This window comes from Chionomys nivalis, chromosome 14 (genome assembly GCF_950005125.1).
Source record: "Chionomys nivalis chromosome 14, mChiNiv1.1, whole genome shotgun sequence".
NCBI lineage: Eukaryota > Metazoa > Chordata > Mammalia > Rodentia > Cricetidae > Chionomys > Chionomys nivalis.
The window spans coordinates 16,616,280-16,642,710 of record NC_080099.1 but is presented as its reverse complement, the minus strand read 5'-3'; the positions used below and the strand labels follow the sequence as shown (position 1 = coordinate 16,642,710).

The following is a 26,431-nucleotide window of genomic DNA, read 5'->3' as shown; positions in this document are numbered from 1 at the left end:
GTAGCTGAGACCTAGAATTTTTCTTAATTGTGATGTAGCTTCTACTAAACATGTCTTCTGAGACCCCCATGAGATTTGCCTGGAGCCTGGTCTCTTGATGAAGGTGACGCAAGCCTTGTCTCACCTGTGCAGATATGGTCATTCCTGTGTTTATGTGTAGAGCAAGGACTTAAGATGGATAGAACCAAAGGTCACTTCCAGGTCACTTAGAGTTGAGGAGCACAGGCTTTCGAACAGGGCTGAGTCACTGACCAGTGTGGCCCATCCCACTGCCCTTAGGGAGACCAAGAGTCATCTGTTGCTCTTTCCTCCTTAAAATGCCTCCGATGCTAACACAGAATGATTGGCTTCCAGCAACACAAAAGCAGAATCTTTATAAAACAGGAACATGAAACAGACACTTGAACAACGACATGTGCACACTTCACTTCATTTTAAAGTTTCCTCATTCTTAGCACCTATACTTTCGATTAGAAGCATGGCCAGAGATCGGCTCTGTACTATTTGAAAGTTGTTTGTTCTCTGTCCAGCAATTTGCTGTTCTACTTGCAAAGTAATGTCAAACTATTAAATGTAATCAACAGAAACCTCAGGAAATTGCTAGAATTCCACTCCAGAGGGGGTTCACAGCCCTAGACAATTAGTCTATTTTGAATGGAAATTACTTTCATTGTGATGCTACCCTCACCCCGATTATTGAGCAATGTTTTGAGAAGCCAAATATCTATTAGTAAGTTTTTTTTAAAGTATGTTATTCTGTTGTTCATTTCTGTGTACAAATTCCAGTGAGCTTCATCAACCCATTTTTAGTCAAAAAAAAAGGGGGGGGGGTTCCAAGTAATTCATTCCTTAATGTAACAAATAGTCAGACTCTGAATTTTTCCTTTAACTTTGGAGCAACTTTTCTTTTTTTTTAATTCTGTGCATCAGAACGAAGTTGTCCTTACCATTTTTTTGATTCAGATTTGCGGTATGGCTGCAAGCTCGGCGTCTAGGAAGTTCGGCAATCTGCGTCAACTTCCTCAGCCGCTGTTTTCATATTGTCCGGTGTGACGCTTCCTCATTGTACCAAAATAGAAGTAGTTTGTTGGTATGTGATGCTTAGAGACTGGCTGTGGATGACACTGGCTTAGGTTAAACGATTAAAAAAAAAAAAATTCAGTTCTCCCAGGGGGAAGAGGCTGATGCCCCAGGGGGGAAAGAAAAAAATTAAAATCAAAATGAGTTTCTTCTCCTTCTCCTTAAATAAGATTTCCTTTCTGTCTTCAGAAGCATTGTTTGTCTACTCTCCCATGATTTTATTTAGTATTGGAGCTATTGGATGCTGTGCCCAAATGTTGAAGTTACTCATACTTGCGTGAACACGAGGAACAGAGGTATAAACTTCATCTGAGTCCACTTGTAATACCTACCAGATTCACACAGGCCTGTCTGTATCTTCTGGTCTTACAAGCTGATGTCCAACTTTAATTATCATATAGTGGGTTAGCTCAGGCTGGCCCATCTGTAAGTGGAATGGCACCTTAGACCTCTGGCTTGGTGAATTTCATAGCCCTTGAGTTATGTAATGGCACGCCCGTGGAATTCTTTATCACAGAAAGGTGAAAGTAGGGAGAAGAATGGGACAGTGAAGTCAAGTCAAGGATGTGCACACAAGATGCAGGAACCTGGTTCTGTGTGCTGCTGTCTGTCTCCCAAATAGCAAGTTGTGCAGCTGCTAATAATCCTACCCAATGCAAAATGGGGAACTCGGAACTCTTTCCCAAGGAGGAAGAATATGACCCAATGGTAGAAGTCAAATATTTATGGAACAAATCTCGTTCAAACCAAATATCCTTCACTGCTTACCTTAGCCATCAGTGTGAAGGACTTACAATCAATATGACCACAAGCTCTCTGTCCAGCCATGAAGAGAACAAATATTTGGGCATGTCGTAAGCTATTTGAATGACTACACATGAACCCATGCCATTAAAGAACCGAGATGAAGATTACATCAGAACTCACACCCAGGAAGCCACGGCAAGAATTCAATTTCATAGTCTGTCTGCTCATGTTTTGATATATTTGTGTAGGAAAAGTGACTTCCAAATGAAGCCGGTGTATGTGGTAGCCTGTGTTAAAAAAAAATTACAGTGCCATAAGAGCATGTTCATGTCATGGAACTGGTGGCGAAGACTTTCACTTTGTCTGAGCATCCTTTGGCAATTAATTTTTTACATTTTTATATCTTTGTTTTACATATACATTTTAAAAATAAATTTACATATTTATTGTGTGTGGTTGCATATGTTTGTGTGTGTATGTGGAGGTCAGAAAACAATCTGTAGAAATCCATTTTACCCAACATGTGAATACCAGGGACCAAACCCAGAAAGTCAGCCTTGTGGCAAAATCATGTGCTTAGCCACCTTGCCAGCCTTTACCCAAGAGTTAGTAATATCACATTTATTTATTTCAGACAGGTTCATCTATTTTTTAAAGAATATTTATTTGAGCTAAGTATATTCTCTTAATTGATGAACATAGTAAGTACAATAGATTCTAATGAACGAAACCTTTACATTCTTAGTTTTAGTATTTTTCAGTGTGTGCATGTGTGTATGTGTGTGTGTATGTGTGTGTTGGAGTGGTGGTGCACATTAGTGCAGAAGCTCACAGAGACCACAGGGTTCAGATCCCCCTGGAACTAATTACAGGCAATAGTTAACAGGCTAGGAATCGAACTCTGGTCCTCGATAAGAGAAGTAGGTGCTTTTCCCAAGGGGGAAAATAATTAAAGTAGAACTCTTCATTGCTTTTTTATGGCACATAAAAATATTTTACATTTTAAACATCTCAATATCAAGACAAAAATAGAGAGATACGGACAGAGCGATTCATTGGCGTTCAGTACTCGATTGCAAAATAGTCTCAATTTGTGGTCATCACAGTGAATGAGAAAAGACAGAAAGATGGAGAGAGGTAAAGCTGGGAGGGGGGGTCAAGAGAGAGGCAGAGGGAGGGAGAAGGAGAAAGCCTGACTGCCCATGTCCATATGTCTGAGATTCTCTGTACCTCGCTCAATATTTTGGTAATTAGATCTATAATAAAGTTGCATGTAGTCAGACCCAATAGGACTTTTGTCACTGCACTTTAATTTGGATATGAAATATTAACCCCTCATTATCTAGAAACCATCAGAGCTCACTCAGAACTGTCAGAGTACAGCAGTTCCTGTGTAAGCATTTCCTATGTGCAGACCCACATGGACTTAGCTTGAGTTAAATCCCTCGTTCATAGTGACTCCTGCTGGAGAGTCAAAGGTATGAATCCGCACGACTGCCTCCGGTTCTCAGTGCTGCAGGGGAGCTTAGATGACCTCCTCCAGCTGCTGTGGCAAGATTTTCGGGTCTTCTCATCCTAGATATGGAAACACACTTTTGAATCCTAAAGCATCACCAGAAATCAAGGCTCAGTATCTTAGGCTACATACACACTTCTCAGCTAATGGTCTAAAATTTTGAGAATAATCGTGATTAGGTATCTGCTTGATGATGAGTTTAACTTGGCCTTGTAATTTTACGTTTTTTTTTTCTTTTGGTAGTAAACTTCCGGGATCTAAGACCTTTCAGGGTAGTGATTGTTCTCTTGCACAGAGGAAACAGGGAGATGAGGAAATGTTCTCTCATTTAGAGCACACAGCTGATCTGTTGAGGGAGCTGTCTGCTCTCCTTTGTGTCCCAGAAGAAGCCAGTGTTTGACATAAAGGATGATGCTAGCTAGCACTTCCACCTGGACTGTCTGGCGTGGCCAGGGTCCCTGTGCTGTAGAGAGCAACGAGGTCAGTCTTACATTGATAGTCCAGACCTCCAGTAGGAGTGACCTGGATGCCATAACTTTGTGCATGTCCTGGTTCCCTTGCTTCAGTCTCTTTTTGGTCTATCATACGGCATTTAAGGCTTTTCGATTTTAATCCCCTGTCTTGAAAATAAGAATGGTGACACCTCTCACAAAGTACCTGTTGTGAAAATTAAACAAGTGAAGGTCTTTGCTCTTTAAAATTGTTTATCTTTGTAGATGTATTGAGTACTGTCTTCTCATCAAGAAAATCAGTGGGATGCTTATTTGCCAAAATGTGATTTTTATGTATAGTCTTGCTTATTTTTTTTTTTGCTATTAATCACTAGATTGATGGATAGCCCCATCTCCTAATTCATGTCGTTTGCTGAATTCAGTTATGCTAAGTAAAAGGGGCCAGCATTGTAGAAATCAATAATAGAGGGGCAAGAACTCCGAGTACTTAGAAACTTTTGAGTGACCAGTGATTTAAACAAGAACATAGAGTTGTCATGTCCTGCTAAGTTATGTTATATGGTAGCGAGAGGCACGGCATTCCTTCTGTGTGGCCATCCCTCATCCATCTGTCTATTCGTTCTTCAGCTCATATTAGACCCTTCCCCTACTTTATTTTGACAGACACGTATATGCATTTTAGCTTTATTTCGACTCTGCAATTATATAATTTTTCAGTTATTTTTCTGGGGGAGATGGATAGAATCTGTTTTAATGTGCTCTGCGGTTGGGGGTTTACTTCTTCCACAATTATTTCAAGATTGTTACTACGTGAATGAAAGCAGTGATCATTAGTCATAATTTTGATTGTGTTCAGGCATCTGCTTGTATCTCTTGGTCCCATGCCTCTGTTAGGAAGAATATTGAACTATCTCTGAGTTGTATTCTTTCCTAGGATGAAGCTTCCCTGGAAGATGGGAATTGTTTTCAAAGTGTTTGTGCAGTGGCTGAATGAATGAATATATTAACCAAGGATCTGTTTTCAAGAACTGTAGGATTTGAGTAGCTACTTGTTCCCTTATGTGATTCATTCACCCCACGAGATGTTACTGAATGTCTGCCTACCTTTCTGGGGCTGTTACACCACTGCCTTGGGAGTATCTGTTCAAAGAACCCTCAGTCTTGTGTGACATCGTAGATGTGTGTTGCAATCACCAAATGTGCTTCGCCTCAAATGTATCCTACCAAGGAATATTTGGGAAAAAATAACACATGGTTAACGAGATTCTAGAAAAAAATGGTATTGACATCTTTTAGTAATCAGTTTTATTATTTAATAAATATTGATGGCTAGTCTCACCATCTACCACATCCCCAATGATGCTTGGTAGTTACATGCCAGAGAGACTACTAGCCCAGTGTTTAGCCTGGCTGTCATCTCGGTGATGAAAGAGGGGCCTCTTTGCTGAGCCCCTGCTAGTTGGGTGTCCACTGATGGAAACCATAGAAGGCCTCTTCAGGGTCTCTTACAAAGACAACTTTAAAGTCTGAGATGGAAGGACTGTCTCAGTTGACAAGGCACTGACCTGAGTTCTGCAACTGAAATGTTCCCCGAGGTCAGCAAACCAAACCCCAGATACCCCTGGATGAAAAGGCACCCTGTCTTCCTAGGTATAATTCATAAATAACCCATCAAATTTGTAACCTTTATTAACCAATACAAGTGTTAGAATATTTTTGCATCAGTTAATGAATCCTAAAAGTTTAATGCTCTAGTCCTATTTTAATTATTTTTACTTCCAGATACCAGATTGAAAGACCTTAAAGTCTATTTCACGTTATCAAATTATTGATTTATATCATTCTTAAAGAAATAAGATCTTCAAGTTTAAAACTATGAATTATAGCCCATTGAAGTATAACTGATGGAGAGACATTTACATGTTTGCAAAATGTGCAAGAAAAGAGGTTTAATGTAGCTAAAAGAGATAGTCGTTTATGGAAATAGTTCAGTGTTTCTAGCAGTCCCATCCAGGAAGTTAGGTAAGATCTAGAAACAGTTCTATGAGAACAACAAAGGAATAAGAGTAACAACCCTACCCCAACTTCTCTCTCCAAATTCCCGCGTCTCTCTGAGTTCTGGTTTTTACACACTGTCCTTTAGTAGTGAGCACCCTGGCCTTGGGTGTTAAACACGGAGGGTGGTTTAAAGGGTACAAATGGGATGCCGTCAGATTGACATCTAACTGTTCTAATGAGGAAAAAATCCCCAAAGCATGAAATTTGAATGAAATGTGTGATTATAATTCAAGTACTGTTTACAGAAACCTCTGGGGACCTTCCAAACAAATGCGGAGCAAGTGAGTTAGACAAACCTCTGGGCCGTGTGTGTGTGTGTGTGTGTGTGTGTGTGTTAGTGTCGGCGAAACTTTCCACCCTTAGCTAGGCTTTGCTCTATAGTCCACCGCAGCCCCTCCTTGTCTATTAATACTGTATGTGTTTTGTTACCGCGTTGAGTTGTAAGGAAATAGGTGCTTTGCATTATTAAAGTTTTTTCTGAAGAGGAGATGTGTGCTCAGTGGCATTTGCCTCGGCATATGCAAATGATTTAGTTTCATTTGGGATCAATTCCCAGAGGCCCTCCTTTCCTGTGATGCTCTGAATTTGGCAAGCTCAAGTCAGCCCATCTTCCCCCCCCTCCACCTCTTTCTTTCCTTTCCTTTTTTTTTTTTAAATTCCCCTTTTGTTAGTTGATATATTTTTCAAAAGACAACAAAAATATCCTCCTGCTTGTTAGAAACCTTGCAATTCTGTTATTCAGTCGTGATCAATAAAGGTGAAGGAAGGTTTTCATTTTCCTAAAGTTTAGTAAAATTTAAGTTTACAAAAAAACGTGCATGGAACGCTTGTTAAAATATTTATGCAGAAATCAGGTTCCCAGGATGAGACAGAACTCTGAAAATGTGGTCTCTAAGGTGCCTTTTTAGGAATTGGCAGCTGTGAGCTAGTGGTAGATTCGGACTTAACCAATAAACTTGCCTTAGAACGCAGCAAACAAACAAGCAAGCTTAAGTTGCAGCTGGGTTCTCCATTGCCACAGCACTCCAGACTGGCAGAGTGTGTGGGTTTGGGGTGCCCAACCCCAAGGAGGGGAAGCTTGGCCTCGTGGCATTCAGCTAGCTTGCTTTTGACCACGCAGCCAGCCTCGGTGTGGCAAGGTGAAGTTCATTGGCGGGCAGCTACCCTCTGCCCTGGATCTGAGAGCCTAGGGCTTGCCGAGCCCTGGGCCGGCCCCGCTGTTACTCTGTTCATTCCGCAACCCGTTTTTGTCCGTTGTTGACCAAGCAGCCAGAAAACACTACCCCCTCTCTCTGTATGAGCGAGGTCAGAGACGTGGTGGGTTTTTTTTTTTTTTTCTTTTCCCTTCCTCCACTACCCCCCCTCCCTTTCTCCGAATCGAGTTCTCAGGCAGCTGCGTACAATGCTGGGAGCTAGCCAGCAGCAGAGACAGATGGCAGAGTTATTAGATGTGCATCGTACGATTCCCTTCCTGCCACTCGCTTTTTAATCAAATTAAAACAAAAAAGAAAGAGAGGGAGAGAGAGAGAGGGGGAGTCAATTAACCGCATTTGTATTCTGCTCAATAATGGACCCTGTTCCACTTTTACCCTAAGGCAGTTGAGTGGAAATTTTAGAGAAAAAAAGGGGTGCCTAAAAAAAAGAAAGAAAGAAAAAGCAAAAACCAAACAAAAAAAGAGGGAGAGAGACACACACAGGGACACACACACACAGAGAGAGAGAGAGAGAGAGAGAGAGAGAGAGAGAGAGAGAGAGAGAGAGAGAGAGAGAGAGCAAGAGAGGTAAAGCCTGCAGGAATTTGTAGGAATCGGCATTATTCGAGGAACTGAACTGATAAAAACCCCTCGGAAAAGTTGAAGCGATCTCGAGTGCTCGGCTGCTGCGCTGCACAGGCCGGGCCGCCTTCCAGCCTGCGCGAGCGAGCGAACTTGAGCGTCTGACAGCAGCGCCGCGGCCTCCCCCGCCCGCCAGGAATGGTCTCTTCCTGCTTTGCATATTCACCACGCTTGGCCCGGCCATATGGGAAAATGCAACTGAAGGAATTGTTGTGAAAAAAGGGACAGCGAGTTTGAAATAAAAGTTGTTAGAGTGGTACTGAGGAGAAAAAAGAATCCGAGGCCATGTACTGCGCATACACCATCCCGGGCATGGGCGGCAACTCTTTGATGTACTACTATAATGGGAAAGCGGTAAGCGAACTCGGCTGCGAGGGGCATTGGGGACAAGTTTTATGGTCACAGGGATGAGCATCCTAGGCGGGGAGCATTGTTTGCGAAGTTGTGCAGGGCTGCCGCACCTTTCTCGGTGCCATGAAATATTTATCATCTGCGAGTCCTAGGATGTTACTGTTGCCTGTTTCCTTTTTCTTCTGTCCCCCAGTATAGAGCCGTCGATGCTTTTCAAGGCTTCTGAAAGTAGATACCAGAGAGAAAGTTTACAGTCAGGTAAACTTAGGAGGCGGTGCGGTTTGAAGTAATAATAATAAAACAGGGACTTTGAGCAAATTCTTTTTGTTTTCAAATGATTGGAAGGAGGAGCAGATTATGAAGAGAGCCGAGAGAACCCAAGTTAGCCTGAGAGAAAACTGGGGGTAAGTTTCTCTCCAGACTGAGGTTTTGTGCTATCTAAAGTCGTACTAAGTTGGAAGCCTTGGGTAGCGGAGAGGAGATAAGAGGTTAAAATAGAGTAAAAACTTAAAACTGACATATCTGATGGGGTAGATTATATAAGCTTATTTTTTAACCCAAAAAAGGAAAGGGGGTGGGGGTAAGAGTCTGGTCGTGCATGTAAGGATACTCTAAGTTATTTGCGCTGTGTGGCCTTTTCCTCTGTTTCCCCCCTTCTAACAGAAAGGCTTCATTTAAGCGGGGAAAGTGCCTAGTATCTTGTGCATAACCTCAGCAGAAGGTTTATACTTGCCATCTGGACATTTTGGGGTTTTTGTTGTTTTGTTTTGTTTTTTGTTTTTCCTTCGCCTGGACCCTCTGAAGGAAACGGATTTCAATATTTTTTTGAATTGGTATGTGGTGCTCTTCGAAGAGTTGGGCCGTGGAGGAGCAAGATTTTACTTTAAAATAGCGAAGAACGGGGTGGGGGTGAGAAACAGCCATTTAGAAACTGTTTTCATTTTGTACTTTGAACTTACGTTGGGCTGATCTTAATAAGCGTGTGCTAGTTGGGCCAAAAGGGACCCATTAGAGCTTTCACGAAGGCCCAGTTCAGCTGTACTGATTGGCGCAAGCAAATTAAATGTGTGTATGCTGTTATATGCGTGTAAGCCCATATATATTTGTGTGTGTATACACACACATATGTACACACAGATGTATGCACAATGCTTATTTCTAGTGGGCTACACTGGTATGTATACATATACATAAGCATTTGGGAGTGGAGTTTAAGGAGCTTAACAGACATTCAGTTCTACGAATGAGCCACTGTTGAGTTAGTATTTTATTTCGAAGTATCCATCAATCACAAGTTTGTAAACACTATCCCTTTTAAAGTCCCCTTTAAAGAATATGGCACGTAATCCGAACAATAGTTAAATATGGTAAATAAAGTAGGTTTTGAAGTATGTGGCCTGGATTTTAAGTTGATCAGTGTTTAAAGCAGTGATCTTAAATATTGGGATTATTTAACTCATTTTCTAAAAAAAATTATAGCTGAACTGCAGTTGTTAGGGATTCATTCCTATGTATTTAAGGCTGTGACCTGCTGTCTCTCAGACATGTCCAGACACACAATAATCAGTACCATTTGACGAACCTTTCCTGTTCACTTCACCACTGATGATGCCAGTGTGATCTGCAGACTTCTAGAAGTGGCTCTGAAATAGTAAGACAGAGCCCAGAATTCTGTTGCCCCTGTACAAGATTCTATTTTATGTGTTATATATTACATGCATATGCATGAAAAGATTATATGTTACATTATGTATTACAACACATATAAGTTGTTATGGTTTTTAACTTTAGGGGTTATCAGTGATGTGAATTTTCTATGTTAATTATTAGTTTTGCATCTTAAGCAGCTGAATTGTCAAATTTTTAGTTAAGACTTGGGCATTTTAATTTCCTTATGGCCCAAAGGAATTTTTAAAAATATGTATTCCATTCCCTCAGCTTGCCAATTGCCTCTACCGTAAGAAAATGCTGACTATGACATCATATCACTAATATGCCCTCACAGTTGCCAAATATTTTGGTTGTTAGATTTTTTTTTTTGAAAGGATGGTACTCATAGAATCAAGATCACTCTGTCACAGGAAATGTATTTATAGGAACTGTTTTAAGACGTTTATTAAAAACAAATCTGGTGATGTGTATCTCTATTGATTCAAACACTAGAAAGAGGCAAATGTACATACATTATATTTAGAAAAAATAGCCATGTACAGCCTCAGCAGAAAACGTTGTAAACCATGGGTAGTTGCCAGTGCTTCGAATTAACTTTATGAAATGGTCAGCAAAGCCCAGTTGTGAGTGCTCCCCAGAAGGGCCAGTCCTAGACCATTTTCCAAAACACCCTCATGCGCACCCTGGGGACACAGATTTCTGTTTATTCTACAGTGTGTATTGTACTGGCTGCAGCTCTACATTCAGCTGCATTTGGTTGGGTGCCAGGCATCTTGTGGAGATTGTCTATGCCATGCATTAATTGTTCAGCATGCCCGTGGACGCGACTTTACCTTTCTTGAATTTTGTCTGTCTGGGATCTGACTATTTGTGTGTCCTGAGTGTGTGTGTGTGTGTGTGTGTGTGTGTGTGTGTGTGAGAGAGAGAGAGAGAGAGAGAGAGAGAGAGAGAGAGAGAGAGAGAGAGAGAGAGAGACCACTGTACATTTCAACCTGAACTGTTTTGCCTGGCCATCTCTGTGGCACAGATTTTCCTCTAAAGACAGCCTAGCACTGAATTCCTTCTTTTTTTTCCCCCCAGTGACAAGTCAATTACTTGTTTAAATTCAGTTTGAACTCCCTGAACTGAAAGAGGCTAGAGGAAGCAGGTTTTTCCCTGTGAATAAACAAAAGAAGAAAAATGGAAAGCCATTCCCAAACACTGTGATTTTTTAGGTTGTAGCAAGAGCATAGAACAGCCTGACAATTATGATTATCTTCTGTTTGAACCAACAAACACAGGGTTTGTAGAATCCATTTTCTTTCCACTTCCCAGCAAGAGAAACGCTTTAATCAATGATATTTTGGGACAAACAAAGGAAAATATCGATGGACTCTGTTACCTTAAGATAGAAATTTTCCCTGTTACTGTGTCCAAATGGCTTCCACGCTTGCATGCAGGGCAGTGATTTCTTCTGAAGTGTAGACTTCTTAAAAGTAAGACCTTAAATAATCTTAACCCAAGAGCTACCAAAGAATAAATTCTGAGTCTAAACGAGAAAGTGTTTGTAAAACTCAGCTTCACCCCAGGGGAGAGGTCAGTGAACTTGGCCAAGTAATTTTTTGTGTGTGATGGTCTTCTCCCCTGTGCATCATTGTCTCGCATGTAAGTAAATCCCAGTCTTAGCCAAATAAAAATTGGAAAGCACTATTCTTCAACTATTGAGGAAATGTTTCTAGCAGAGAGATGTTTCTTTTAAGTGTTATTATCTCAAGCTGATGTCAAATTGTGCCACTGTCTGTCTTTATTCGGGCCAGAAGTAGTACCGGGTATTACCTGGTCTGCCCAAAAGAAAAAAAAAAGGAAGGAAGGAAGCAAGCAAGCAAGCAAGCAAGCAATTATTCTAGCCCTAATATTTTTTTCTAATGGATTATGTGCTTACCGAATTCAAATTTTGATGAGTAATTATTTGGTCAAATTCCATATAGCTTAAAATATCTAAAAATATGGCAATTTCACATAGATAAAATTTTGGCAAATGAAATTGAAAACAAAAGTGGCAAAATTTCTTCCTACTGGTAATTTCAGATCACACCATCGGCTCTCGCCAGCGTGTGCATGTGCTAAGCCGTACAGAGAAACCTGTGATTATTCTAATTGCTCTTTTTGCTTCATACTAACAAGCTCCAAACCGTGTTTTAAACTTGTTGTTTTGAAATAGTTATTTGTCAAGTCCTCAAATCTCAGAAGGCAAGTGAGCACGAACTCGCCATGTTTATATTCCAACGGTTGGTCATATTATGCAGGCTTTCATCTTCAGAAAGTTCAGAGGCGAAAATGAAGACAAGCTCTTCTCTGACATGAAGGCCGCCCAAACACAGAAACATCTGACTAACAGGGCCTCTCAGCTCACAGCCGCTCTTGGAACACAGTTCACCTACACACAAGTGACAATTACAAGCCTCCTTTTCCAGGCTGAAGTGTGGGGTATAGAAGGCTTCATTCAGCTCATTCAGCTCTTAGGCCTTTGCCATGGAAAGTGACAACATAAAATGATTAATATTTTAATAACAACAGAAGTAACATTGCTAAGGACATTTTTAATATGACCCTTAAAAAAAATCATGGTTGGGGCAGCTACAGATAAGTAAGCACTTGGTTTTAAAGTTTTCCATAGTGAATCCACTATGCAAATTACAGTCGACATTTTAAAAGGTATTTTAAACAATTACCATTTTAGAACCCTTACTATAAATAAAAATAACTGATATAAATACATTTTAATTTTAAAAAATATTGGTTTAGTTGTTAATACAGAGAAAAAATTTGCTTAGATCATACACCTAATTATTTTATTTTTTTTTTTAGCTGTCTACTGATCTAAAAAAAAAATCAAAGATAAAGCTTGTAGGAAAACTTCCTTAGTTTTTTGTGTGTGAACTATTTGGTATTATTGACATGCAGGATATTTCTATTTATTGATTTCTAAGTTAACAAAATTGTTTTTCTGTCTGTTTGTAATTCCTTAAAGCAAAATTATGTTGCTTCTTTTCTGTAGGTTTAAGCTGGTCAATATTCAACATACACTTAATCTTGAGATTGTAGAAACTGTAGCTACCTCTTGCTAGTCTGCCTCCGATTAAATTTCCAAAAATCTCTGCTTCAGATTCATGGATGCCAGTTTCACAATTTTTTGCCAGGAGGCTAATTTCTTAGGAAGAAAAATCCTACGTGGTTCGCTTTAGTTAACCCCTGAGTTCTGGTAGGTTTGACACTTGGGAAGCTTCCGGCTCCCAGTGTCAGGAGATGGCATTGTTTCAGGAGTTCCAGGAAGGACATTGGAGCAGGGAAAGGAGGGCTAGGCAGAGGAATGGCCAGGCGAACAGACTAGCTGGATGCTATTTAAATGCCTCTCCAACTACCAGCAGGAGACTGCACTGGAGAAGTGGTGCTTCCTGCCCACTGAGGATTTGGTTCACAGTGCAGTTCCTGCTGACTGTTTTGTTGCTCCTTTACACCCTTTTATTCTTTTTTTTTTCTTAGTGAAATTGAGAAGCCACCGTAAAGGCCTGAGGATAATTATTTTTTTCCCTATGCCTTGCTGGTCAAACAGCTTTTCCCTTCCTTTAACTGCAGCCATGATCCCATTTTCTAATTGTGAATGTTGTGTGTGTCCATTCCCAAACCAGCCCAAAACTTCTGCTGCTGCTCTGCCACTGTGAGAAATGTTGCGGTGTCCTTTCTGTGTGGTAGGCCAAGTCCAGAGTTAGCAGTCTGCCATCAGGAGACTCGTCATGAGCAGAACAAAAGCCTCTTCATTTCCGATCCAGTGAGAATATATCAGTTTTTAGATAATGACCAGGACAGTTTTGAAAGTTCTCCAAATCAGGGGTTACTTTTGCCCTGAGAAGAGAATTCAGTGGGAACATATGTTTGCTCCCCACATCAAACCTGCCTAAACGCTTGCCTCCTAGCACACGCAGTAAGTTATGGGGACTTTTATCCTCTCCAATATTGTCGGCCTCACACAAAGACACATTCGCTCATCATCATGTGAATGAAAAACGGTGAACGATCAAGTGCTTTCCAGGATTTTATGTGTCTGAGTAGATTTTTATTTATTCATTGTTGGCCCTTAATTCTTTCAAACATAACTCTAAGATGAGATGAGGCACAATTATATGTGATAAAAATTATGGATGGTGACAAAAATGAAATTCTGCATGGCCCTCAACAACTTATAAACTGTTTCAGAGAGTGCCTGAGTCTTATAACGTTGATCTGTGGACTCCTGAAAACAAACAAGTAATGTCAAAGGTGATGGGGACATTTTAATACGAGAATTGTATTTTGTAGCCTGAGGCAAAGCTCAAGTTACTCCTGGAGTTTTTAGAACATTGAAATCCCTGCAGACTTTTGAACATTTTTCTATAGCTAAGAACTTATGCGGTACAATATCATATCATGTAAAGCAAACAGTGTGGATAATTGTTATAGTTTATTGAGCAAAGTGATGTTTTCATGTGAAGAACAGTTCTTAAAGTTGATATTCCTCCCTTTGGAAGTTGGAGGTACTTCGAGAGGCATCCTTAGGCTTTCTTCTTGGAAGAGCTAAGGTCTCTGACTTCTGATCTAAACTGGTATTCAGAGGGGCGTTTTCGTTACAGCACCATACTCTGCCTTGAACAGTAAACTCGCATCTTTCTGATAATGCTGTCTTTAAATTCCAGGCTGCCTTTATCACCTTTGCAGTTTTACTCAAATCCTCCCTCGTTTCCTAAGGAAATGCAACGTTTTATTCCAGATGACAGGGAAGGGAGCCACTGTAGCTGTAGCTTTCTGTTGGGGAGAGAATCCTGCTTCAAAACTCAGTCTCTTCTCCCCCAACTTGGCTAGAGATTAAGCTAAAGCACCTGGGAGATAGGAAGTGTGAGCACCGAGAAGTGATGGTCAGATTTCAACTCCGCTGGAAAAGGAAAGAATAAGAAAAAGAAAAAGAACTGCTGGGTTTGCCTGGCATCCCTCAGGGACCTAGAGCTGTGCCTTCCTCCAGGCCAAATTACACTCATTTTGAGAGAGGGCACATTGAGGTAATTGGTGGGACCGAGTGGGGAAGAGTTGAATTCCAGCTGCTTCCATTGTAGCTGACCTGAAAATGAACAGGGCATGTTAACAATGGTGGCTAACATTTGACTTGGCTTTTTCACCTCCACAAACCCAAGGGTGAGGATTATAAAGTACGGAATGACTGCACCAATAATGATCCTGTTCAAGTGGGAATTGCTATGTTGGGAAAAGCTCACACACCGTTTTAAAAATAGTTGATGCATTTACCAACCACAGCCTTATTACTGGAGCCCAATAAAGTTTACCCACAGCATGGAAACACCCCTTGTTTTTATTGTCAGCCATCTAGTGAGCCTGTCATGGACTCTCACCTCTCCTTGGGTTTGTTGCCCCTTTGGTTTCCTTTTTAAAGTTTTCGTAATGGAAGCCGCTTGGAAGGCACTAGATTCTCACCTCCAAGGAAGGAACAAAATAGAAATGTGTTCTTGACTCCCTTTCTCCCTAAATTGTGCCTTTTTTTTCCAGTAAGGAGAATAACACAGTATTACACAATAGCGAAATAAGCAAATTAAATTGATGTTACATGCATATTTAAACTCCATCCAGTTAAGTACTGACGTGATTAAAATAATCAAATGTATTACTTAAAAAATTAAAAAGGATAAATTCTGCACCCCATTATTTTATTGACTTTTCAATATAAATTGCAGAAATGTTTACATTCCTAATGGCATTATTAAGATAAACTGACAAATCAGAGGGAAAAAAGTTGATTGGCCAGCACGTTATTATTTTTGCACCTGCTATTACCATTCAGAGGAGCCCAGCAGTTCGAAGCAGGGTGGATGCGTTTTTTTTGTTGTTGTTTTTTTTTTTTTCCTTACGCTTTCTTTGTGTGATGTGGGGGTTGGGATAAATGTTTAACAAGTGTGGTTTCATTTTGTCGGGCCTTTGTGTGTGTTGTTGTGATTAAAGGACCACAGTGTATTTGGTGGAGCTTTGGAATTAGTATGCAAATAAATGAAGCCGGCAAGGTTTCCCTGTACCTGATGCCCTAAGCCTCCCTGCAGGGAATGGGAGGGCAGACTTTTAGAAGTTGTCCACTGGCAGATATGGCCAGCTCTTCAATTTTATGCTGGGCATCTGTAAGATCTTGGAAGGAACACTTGAGATTTTTATCTTCTCATTATGTATTTGCCAGGAGGTTAGAAAGACCTGGACGATGGAGAAGCTTCTGAAGAATGTGTGTTACGTAACACGGCCAGTGCTTTGCTTGAAGGTTGGGTCTTTCCCCTATTTTGCTCTTCTATGGAGTATCATTTTCCTAACAGGAGTTCCATTTCTCTGCAGCGGGGATGGGAGATGGCCGTGTTTGCTAATACAACTCTCGACTTCTGAGAGGACTTCCTAGTCACAGTACAGTTCATGCAAACTAATTTCAACTTTGTGCACATGCTGGGAGAATTGATGCTGCATCCTTGTCTTTTATTTTATTCTGTTCTATTTTAGATATGCTTTAAGAATGCCTTTCTAGCCTTTGAGAGCTAGTGGCATTAGATTTGTCGTAAGAGGGAAGGAAGTATATTGGCTCTTGCTGTGGCTAGTTAAAGCTTGTAAAGATGTGGGTGAAATTGCATTACTTCCTGAAAGACAGTAGTTCCCACCAATTCACAGGAGTTTAGACTTCGTTCTATAATAATTGAAACTCACAGACTTTAATAACACTTAATGTGTAGCATGGATCCCACTTAATCTCCCCGTCTTCATAGCAAAATGTTTACATAAATGAACTCTCAATTTGATATCGACTATTTAGCCTCGTCCCTTCCAGAGTTAATACTATTTCCATAATGAAACGAGTTCTGCAGTTGCCATAGGCTACTTCTTAAAACCCGTGCTCCACCCTCTTCTCTTGAGCCATCTGTTGGTTAGGTCAGCAATGAAATTGGAGCTGGATTTTATAAATCAAAGCAAGTTCTCTGCCATTGTATTAGCCTGCTTCAGTGGGGGCTGAAGTTAACATCCCATCATATTTTCATTTTGTTGTATTTGCAACAGAAATGTATGTGCTCACATTGGTTATTTTCAGCCCATGACAGCTGTGATATTTAAAATGATCACAGCTGCTGTGACTTAAAATTGATTTTTCTATTACCACCTGAGAAAAAAGCCCTGCGCTGTATTAAAATTTTAAATAACATGAGCGTAAAATTAGGTATGTTGATGTGAGCCTAGTGACCTCGCTTCCCAGAGGTCTCAAAATGTGGTGAACCTCTGGGATACTGGCAGTGAATGGGCGAACACTGGGAAGAGCGGCCCGGTAGTTCAAGGCGCTTCACTTTGGGAGGATTCATGTCGTGGCAGATGCTCCTGGCGCCACTTTACAGTGTCAGCTCTGTTAAGAAAATCTTTTAGGATTCGGTTTACTTAATTAACCCCGAGAAAGATGGCTTACAGGGATTGTTGCGAGAGCCTGACCTCTAAGCTGCAGAAGCTGTGTTATCTTTCAGATACAACACTGAGACGCGCAAAACCACACTCACCTGTCCCTTGTGGAAGACCGTTTAGTTTCATGGCCATTTCCTCCTCCACTCTTAGAGGATGGACAAAAAGAAAAGCAATAGCAAAGCAGAACCAGATACCTGAGTATTTTTAGGCGAGCCCTTGCCTTTAGAATCTTTATTGCATTTTTGATTTCTACTTTGCATATCCACTAAATGTTTCAAAATTAAGTTGTGATTCCTAGGTTCCATTGGTTTCAAGAGTTTTCTAGTCTGAAGTTGGTTGGGTATTGGAGCATGGCTGTAACAATGGATTAACTACTTAACAAGGAAACCATCCTAGGCCTTTTGGTGTAGTGTATCAAGCTGACAGCTGACCTGGTGTGGGATTATTTATGGATAATAGTGCATTCCCAGATGCATTGCCAATAGGGAGCTATGCAGATGAAACTCTCTGGTTGGCCCTTTGCTTTTCACCTGTATAATTCAATCAGAATCGAAAACATAGTGGGCTGTCCAGTGATAAATGTGTGGCTGGATCGAAGAAAGAATGGATGGCTGGTGGGTGGATGGGTAGATCACATAACTAGACAGCAACAGATAATGTCAATTATTTATTGCTCAAACTTGTTTGTTCATTAGAAAGTCATATACAGTATATTGGTTTGGCTATTATATATAGATGAGAGCACAATCGAAAATAATAAAGATTTCTGTTACGTCCTCAAGATCACTAAAGAACTGATTTTAAAAGTTCCAGAACAAATACAGATTGCTGGTGTCAGTGCTACAGGTCACAATATCACATTCAAAATGATCATAGCTGGAAATGATTTTTCTCTGGTTCGGAGGGCAAAAGCTGCTTCTAGAGATGTCTATAGAAAGCTTCAGAAAATCCAAGTGGGTATTTGTTGCTGAGAGGCTCCGATTACAAACAAGGATCTCTAGAGCAGTGGTGCCTCCCAGGGGACAGGTGGAAACAGTTTGATTGTCCCAGTTGTGGGCATGGCATGAGGTTGCTACTGGCATATGGTTCTAGAGGCTAACCCTTACATGCTGCACAAAACTGCTCCTCAGCAGGGCAGAGGCAGAGGCGTCCTGCTTTAGACACTTGGGGTCTGGACATTTATAGTTAATTCTTGCCATGTGAGCCACATGCAGAGTCCTTTCCTCTGCCTTCCTTCTTATTGTCCCCTTTCCTCCCTTCCCTTTTTCATTTCCCTTACTTCTCCCTGCTCATTCCCAGCCTCCTTTCCTTCCCTCCCCATCTCTATGTTCTGTCTTTTCACTTCTTTTTCCCTCCCCTCTCCCATTCTCCTTCTTCCTTCTTCTTTCTTTTCCCCTTCACCTTCCCTCCCCTCCAACCAATTTCCTTCTCTTTTTTGATATATCACTCTGTAGAGTACTGTACAACTATCTCCATGATTTACCAAGCAAATGTAATATTTCATTTGCAATATTGTCAATATAGTGAATTATTTGTGAACCCACTGAAATGGATTCAAAACAGCTGTTAGACTTTCTTGAGTCAATAAGGGACATTTTCTTCCTACGCTAAATATATATGCTTGTATCTTGTCTTTTAGAAGATTGGGAACTTGATCTATGTTTTTTGCTTCATAGAATCCTGAAAGAAGTATATTCCTTCTTTCCGCTGGAGAACATAAAGAGGAAAAAGGGAATTAACCTAAAGAATAACTAATAATTACATATGAAAATATTTGAGGAGAGCATTAAGGATATTGTTTGAATCCTTGTTAAATATATGGTTAAATGTTAACTTGTATACATGGTAAATATATACACAAAGAAGGTTATAAAGATTAAAGCAAACCTGAGGGACTCTTCAGCTTTCCCAGCAGATCAACTTTTTTCCCTACTAACAACGGGGACCCCTCTTCCTGTCACTGCCCAGTGTCCATCATTACTGTACCTTTCTGGCTGTGATTTGGAATGTGATACTGAGACCTTCCCTGCCTCCCCTGGCTCTCCGTACAGAAAGGGCGAAGGATCTGATAGCGGAGTCTTGATGGCTGCCAACTCTTAGAACCCAGTGCACCTCCCTTCCTAGATGCCAAGGTTTGGAGCTGCCAAGTCTGACAGGATCTTGTGCCACCCTTCAGCTTCTGCCCGAGGCTCTGTGAGGTGCTCCAAGGTCTGAGCAGAATCTACAGGGCATGGCAGTCGGGCACAAGGATCGGCAGCTTGGACTCAAAACAGACCTTTGGTACAGAGAGGTTTTGGTTGTTTTTTTTTAGCGCATTGGCTCATGGGATTGCATCTCAGCCCTGCAGGCGCCCTCACACCCACACCATACCTGCTTCCTGGAGCCCTAACCACCTTGGCCCTGTGCAGTTCTAGTAAAGACTCACTGACAACAAGAGAATTAGCTTTGGGTTCACCTCTTTCTGGGACACCTGTGAATTTGCCCTCCATTGGCTTTTAGTTGGGTCCTCTTGTCACATGTAGTACAGGATTGTCTAGATCCATAGTGAGGAACTGCAGAGATGTCAGTTTTGCCTGTCGCCATGAAGGAACTACAGGTTATCATTGTGGTGATAATTTCACCTATTGGAGGATTTCTGTTTCTGGGAGGTGGTGATTTTTTTCCCCAGTGTTGTCCACTAATTTTAAGGCAAAGGGTATTTTAGGGATCATTGGTCTTGTTCTCAGCTTCAGTCAGTCATTGATTGTCTGTGGTAAGGTCTCAGTATTTCTCTGATGTTCCATAAACCCGAGTCTAATCCTCTGAGTAATTTTAAAGCAATAATAATATGCTCATCGTTGATTTCAGAATGTGCTTTGTAAAGTCAGGTTATGTGGTATTTGTGTATTTATAGGGTATGAAATATTTGTAGGGTACCTTTTCTTTGATATGTAGGCAGCAAGTACTGCAAAGCTGTGATAAAACTTAAACTTTTATTATAGTCTTAACATTTGATAAAATAATCTGTGAGCCCCCATTCCTTCAGAACGTACTCTCAAGTACCTCCCAAAGCAACGTAACCTACTGCACCCCAGAAGGTAGGTGCCACAAATGTTGCTAGCCCATTTCAAAGACAGATGCCACCCTGGACAGTAGGGTAGCTCCTAGCCACATGTGACTGTTACCATTTGATTATAAATTGATGACAATTAGAACAGTTTTTAAAAATTAAATTTGCCAGTTACACCAACTACATTTAAAGTCCCCAGTCCCATGTGGTTAGTGTCTCTCCATGGGCTAGCTCAGGGAATCTTTGCATCATCTGAGGGAGTTCTGCTGGAGAGATCTGGGCTGAGAAATGGTAGCACTTGGGAATTTAGTGAATTGCCCAAAGGTCCCATGGTCTTCATGCATCATGAAGAACTAAAATCTCTCCTGCATGTTTCAATATGGTATTTTGCCTTTTTCTTAACTTTAGATTAGATAATGTCAATTCTGAGATAAGAATTAACATTTTAAGGCTCCTTGTATTATCTTAGATGTTTAAGAGAATTGCATTTGTTACTCCTTAATTGAAAATTAGTGTTTGATTTACCTAATCTTACTTAAGGATCAGCCTCTTTGTTTGTGCAGAGCAGAGACTTTGGAACCCCTTCCTCTAATTAGAACCCTAACTAATGAGCTTCAGAACGAGGGGACCCGCCATGTCTTAAGGCATCTTTGCACATCCATTAGCTTCTCATCAACAGCCAAGAAATGTTTCCTCAGCCCAGTGGATGTGATGCATCTGATGTCCATGCCCCTGTCTCTGTAGTGTAAGGCAGATCCGTGGCAGGTTCTCATGACCCCCACAGAAGAGAGAGAGCACTTACAGCTGCCCCTGTTGTTCTGTCAACAAGCTCTGTTTTTCTGGAGACAGGTAATGTGCCTGTTCAGGTATTCATGAGCACGGGGAACACATTCATTAGTTCCCTGGTACCTTAAACCTACCGTTCTTGAGTAGGTGAGAGCATTGTCTAAGCTTCCCCATCTCCCCTGGCTGTACAGACTAAGTGCTTAGCACATGCTCCAGTGCTTTCTTCTTGAACATCTCGTGGTATCACAAGGCATGGTTTCTCTCAGTAATAATCATGGTGTCAAGAGGCATTTGTGCCCTGTGCACTCTTTCAGTTTGGACCATGTTTAGTTCCTATAATGCAAATACTGCTTTAAACTTAGCAAAGCCAATTTGCATTAATATTTTGGTTTCATATAGCTAGCTATTGCATCTCACAAACAAGTGCATTTTAATGAGTGCTGGCAGAATGATAAAAAGGTTATTCATTAAATACTATTGTAGAAAATACAGCAGTTGGTTGCCAGAAATCATTAAAGCAAAATATAATGTGCATTGAGGCCACAAGGATGCCCCTCCTTAGGAGTATGTGACCCTATGGCATTCAGTGCAGTGAGAATCAGTGCTATTCACGCAGGCATGGAGGGTGAGGTTAATTAATATAAAATACATGCCAGCATACCATTGACACCAGTGTTTATTTTTAAGATTTAAACATATTTTACAGTTTTGATATCTGTCGTGAGATCATAGGGCATCACCTCAGTATTAATATGAAGGACTGTAACAGTCATGAAGACTGAGTTGTGAAGCAATGCGCTCTTAAAGCTTACATTTTGCTTTTAAATCCTGAAGTGGTATCCTCCCTCCCCGCCACCCTATGTTTTGTGATTCTTTTTTCCTCCTTCCCTTTCTGGAATGCTTTATGCGAATATTGAACAATTTTTTTTCTTCTTCTTTTTTTTTCTTTTGCAGGGTAACATAGGGGAAAACTACACATTTGCAACTGGCTCTTTAGAAATACACTCCTTTAACACATGCGCCCTGCATGCTGCTGCCATGGCTGTCATAGCTCGTGGTTCCTAATTATAATGAGCTTTTCTGGTGGTGTCGCTGCAGTTGTTTCTCCCCCAGCCCCCTCAACTCACTTTTCCCAGAAGAGAGTTCCAAGCCTTTGAAAATTCTCATGATTTTGCAAATCCACTCTATTTTTGTCGAGAATACAGGAAAGTTAAAATTGGCTGGTCGGCTGCCATGTTTTGAATCCAATTTTAAAGCAAACCCTTTGCAACCCGGGGAGCGAAGCTGACATCTTTGTGTCTGTAATGAAGATAATTACACCTGCAAGGTGACATCACTAGCGAAGTGACAAATGCACTTGAGAACCGAGTCCCCTGTCTCCTCTGAATTCTCTAGACCACTTTTGGCATTTAGCTCTAGACACCTCTTTCATGCTTGTCGTTTGAGAAGTTGCTTTCAGATGAATTTACTAAAGCTGACTGACACAGGGTTAAATTAATTCTTTTCTTTATTACTCAAAGTGATACAGACCTTTCTTGGACTAATGTAGCTTAATTAGTGGTCAATTAAAACTGAACATTGCTGAATTGAAGTTCTTTGATCAAACTCCCTGGCATGGGCTCTCTTTCTTTAACTAGCCACCATCTTGAATTCATTTGGAATCAGTAGTATAAACAAGTTTAAAACGGTTCTTTTATAAGAAAGTCAGCAGGCTTGTATAGCTGCGGTTTCCTTTTTTACTTCTGTAGGCGGCGATTCAAAGGCATGCTAAACGAAAACAGTGCTACACCCTGGAAAAAAAAATACATTTTTAAAAGTAACAGTAAGTAGTGAGGAAGTAGTCAGTGCTCCAACCTGTTTATCTGTAAATAATTAATATGCACTCTCCCATTATAAAAGAAGCTCCCCTTTCTCCTACCAGAGGACCATGGTTATAATTAAAAGTGCAATGTACGCGCGCACACAGACACACATACACACACACACCTACTTGGGTGTCGCTGGTATTAGGGGAAGGATGACTGTTCCAGAGATGGGCCCACTTACTCCTACATTCCCTCTTCATTGCTCATGGGATAATATTTCATCTCTCTGCCTTTGAGTTTGGGATTGTCGGTTTCCTCATTTATTTTAAGGCCATTGCTGCCTTCTTATAAGCGCTGACCTGGTGTTATCCTGTAGTACGTCACTTGCTTCATGTATATAGTGCTCTTGTTAGAGTTTTGGTGCGGTTGCTCCCCCTTCCCTGGAACGGAAGTGGGAATCAGAGGAGAAATTATTGAATAGCTTGAAATGGTTCAGCCTTGCCTGTTAGCCAGTGCCTTGTCTTAATATTTAAAGTACGTATGCTGTTCTTGTCTAAACATGAATTGATACCATTCAGAAATACCAGGTTTTGAAAGCTTAACAACCTGAAACCATAGAAGATGACATTGAGTTAGTGCTGTTCACTTTAAGGTATTCATTAAAACCAGCAGTTTTTGTATCAGAAATAAAAGTAATAAATTACGATGAAATAATTAATTTGTTGTCCATGCATGGCTTCTTCTGAAATGTTCACGAGAGAGAGAAAGGAGGAGTTTGGAAGTGACCGTGTACTGTTTCCCTCCCCCATAAATGATAAGATTTTGCAGTTTTCATTCCTTATATCCAAAAATTATAGTTATAAACTGTAATCAAAATTAAAAATTTCATCCCTTGACAGAAAGAGAAATTGTTTATAGTCAGTGTGCCTTTCGGCGGTCTATCTCGCCTTCTCCCTAAAGGGCTGATTAAGGAGAATAATTGGGGATGATAGCGGGAGGAAGACGACAATTCCATTTAATTAAAGATAATTTATTTTACTTTAAATTGGTGATGTCCCACATGAATAAGAGTAGATTTAGCAGATAGATTTATTAATGGGTACTGACATCTCGGTTGACAGAAAAAGCAAACATTTTCTTTCTTCATTGTTTTTATTGCGTCCCAGCACCTGAAATTGCTGTCAGCCAGTTTCCTTCGCTGCTCGTCAGAGCTGCAGGCTTTTTCCACCAAATATGCAATTACTGGTTTATCACTAAAACCAACTTGATCCTCTTCTGAGTTAAAAACCCGAGCCAGGCCCTTGATGAGCTGCTCAGGTCCTCAAGACTGACATGAGAAACACTCTCCTCTTCAGGGATGGCCACTGTACTGACTTGTCAGTAGGTTAGTCTTGGAGTGTGGCACATAGTTGTGGCGTTTAAATAAGGGCCATCACTTTGCCACTGGTTTGGGGGCAGCACGTTTGCTTAAATAGTCCTCCAAAGAGGTTGTACCCTTGAGTGTTCTGGATAACGAAGAACTCCATGGGAGGAGGACCATCTGCAAAACACCCAGGTTCATACCTGATGAGCATCCTGCAACCATCAAAGCCCCTGGCGTGGCTGTTGTTGGTTGCTCCTGCAGTTATAATCAGGTCCTGGAAGTTATGGGGGGGGGTACAGTTCAAAAAAAGTATGCAGTTTTTTTCTTTATATTCTTCCCCACCTCCAAGGGTTCTTCTACACAGCATAATTTGGCAACATGTGGAGATTACTTTGTGCTTCTGACACACTGTCGTTTCCCCCAGTTCTGATTGTTCTCCTCTCTGCTGCATGCATATAGCTCCCCTTAATATCACGTCCCTGTATTCCAGCTCATATTTTCTATTGTTCTGTCATTTCTGTGTGCTTGCCTAGTATATTTCTTTCCCTCTGGGTTTTTCTTTGTGGTCTTCTGACCACTTCTTTCTTCATGGGCTTCTCATGCCCACAGCCTCCTTCCTCCCATCACACAGACCCTCCAGTTTGACTGATGGTTATGTCCCTCACCTTTTGATGTTGTCCTTCTCAAACACATTTCCTCCAAGTCAGAGTCTTCTCTTATGTTCACATTTTAGGGGTGTGTCTTCCCAGCTTAATTTTAATCCATATAATCAGTGTTTACACCGTGAAAGACAAAAGTGAAATTTTTAAAAAATTTTCCTTTTGGATACTAATCATAGTAGAGTTTTTATTTTATTTTAACCAGAAGCTTGTATTTCACTCTCTTCTAGAAGCTCACTTTTCAGATTTGACGTTCGATCAGTGGTGGTGGTTTTAAGGGTTAGTTTTTATTAAATCTTGCTTTCCGAGTTGTGTTAGCCTTCCCCTCCACCAAAGCATCTTGTCTCTTTTATCCACTCATTGAACCTGTCTTAATGATGTAGTCTTTCGGGTCTATGCTTGGCCCACAGTTTCCACCCACTTTTATCCATCTCTCTTATTGCTGTTGTGCTGGATTCATGTTGTATCTTTTCTTCTTCTATAATTATTGACTGTACGATATTCTCCAAGTCCTCCCAGGAGAAAGTGCTAGGAAAGCAACATCCTTGGGGGGCAGTGGGATATCTGCAATAAGTTCTAAATTTTCTTCAGAATTGTGCAGTCCTGAATCTAGATGGTCTGGGCATGAAGTCAGGCAGTCAGCTACACTGAAAGAGGCTGAAAATCTTAGGAAGGAAAACAGTTGTGTTTATGGAAGGTAACCTCAGCTGTAGTGTTAGATAGTCAGTGGGGAAGGAGGAGAAGGAAGAAGAGAAAGAGGCAGAAAAGAGAAGGAGGAGACGGATTGGATCTGAGTAGAGAAGGTAAGGTCTGGCCAGCCAGAAATACTTGGTTCCTACTGGCCTAGAAAAAAATAGGCAGTGGCTCAAAATAAAGGCGTATCCTGTAACTCAGGAATCCCGGTTCACCTTTCCTGGCTTACTTTCAGTCTATTTTATTTCTTCTCTGTTCGTTTGACAATTCCTACAGCAACTTCACTTTCCATTTTCAAGCACCTTCAACCGCCTTGTCTTTTCCCATCCTTGCTTTACTGCCAATAGTCACATGATGTGAGGACCTGTTAAGTTACCTGGATGGGGGGCTTTTCTGAGTTGGGATCTCTGATTCCCAGGGAAAACATCAGTAGTTTGGAGAAATAAATACCTGAAAAGAAAGTCTGTAATTATGACAAATGCCTGTAATCCTAGCCCATGGGAGGGGGAGGCCTGAGGAGGCATGGGATTCAGGAGTTAAAGGGCAGTCTTCACTACATAGTGAGCTGGGAGCCAGCCTGAGCTACATGAGACCCTGCCTCAATAAAAATAAATAGATGAGCCTAAGATCTTAGCTACGGTATCCCCAGACTGGAAACACCAGCCAGTGTGACTGTGTGAAAACAGATTCAGGGATAGAAGCCTGTGGTTCTGAGGTAAGAATCTGTTCAGGGAATGGCAAGAAAGAACTTTCTAGATATGGTCCACTCCAGGGTGACGCCTGAAGCCTGGTCATTTGGGTGGCTTGGCCTGTCCCACTTCCCCTCCTCGCGTACTCCTCCCAGCCTCTTCCTAGGCCCTCCCACCCCCAAG

General features: G+C 41.1%; 1 protein-coding gene across 16 annotated transcripts in view; it reads left to right on the top strand.

The window, feature by feature from the left end:
• The window catches only part of Tcf4 (transcription factor 4), a 346,529-nt gene that overhangs the window by 243,139 nt on the left and 76,959 nt on the right, over nucleotides 1-26,431 (top strand). The window contains exon 1 of one of the 16 annotated variants that reach the window (XM_057789139.1): nucleotides 7,367-8,042. The exons of 13 other annotated variants lie outside the window; for them this stretch is intronic. In XM_057789139.1, the coding sequence (XP_057645122.1) occupies nucleotides 7,974-8,042 (69 nt within the window). In that variant the 5' untranslated portion in view covers nucleotides 7,367-7,973. Of the gene's footprint in view, nucleotides 1-7,366; nucleotides 8,043-8,195; nucleotides 8,444-26,431 lie in introns of those variants that run through there. 2 more of the 16 variants (XM_057789138.1, XM_057789140.1) reach the window with 2 other exon arrangements.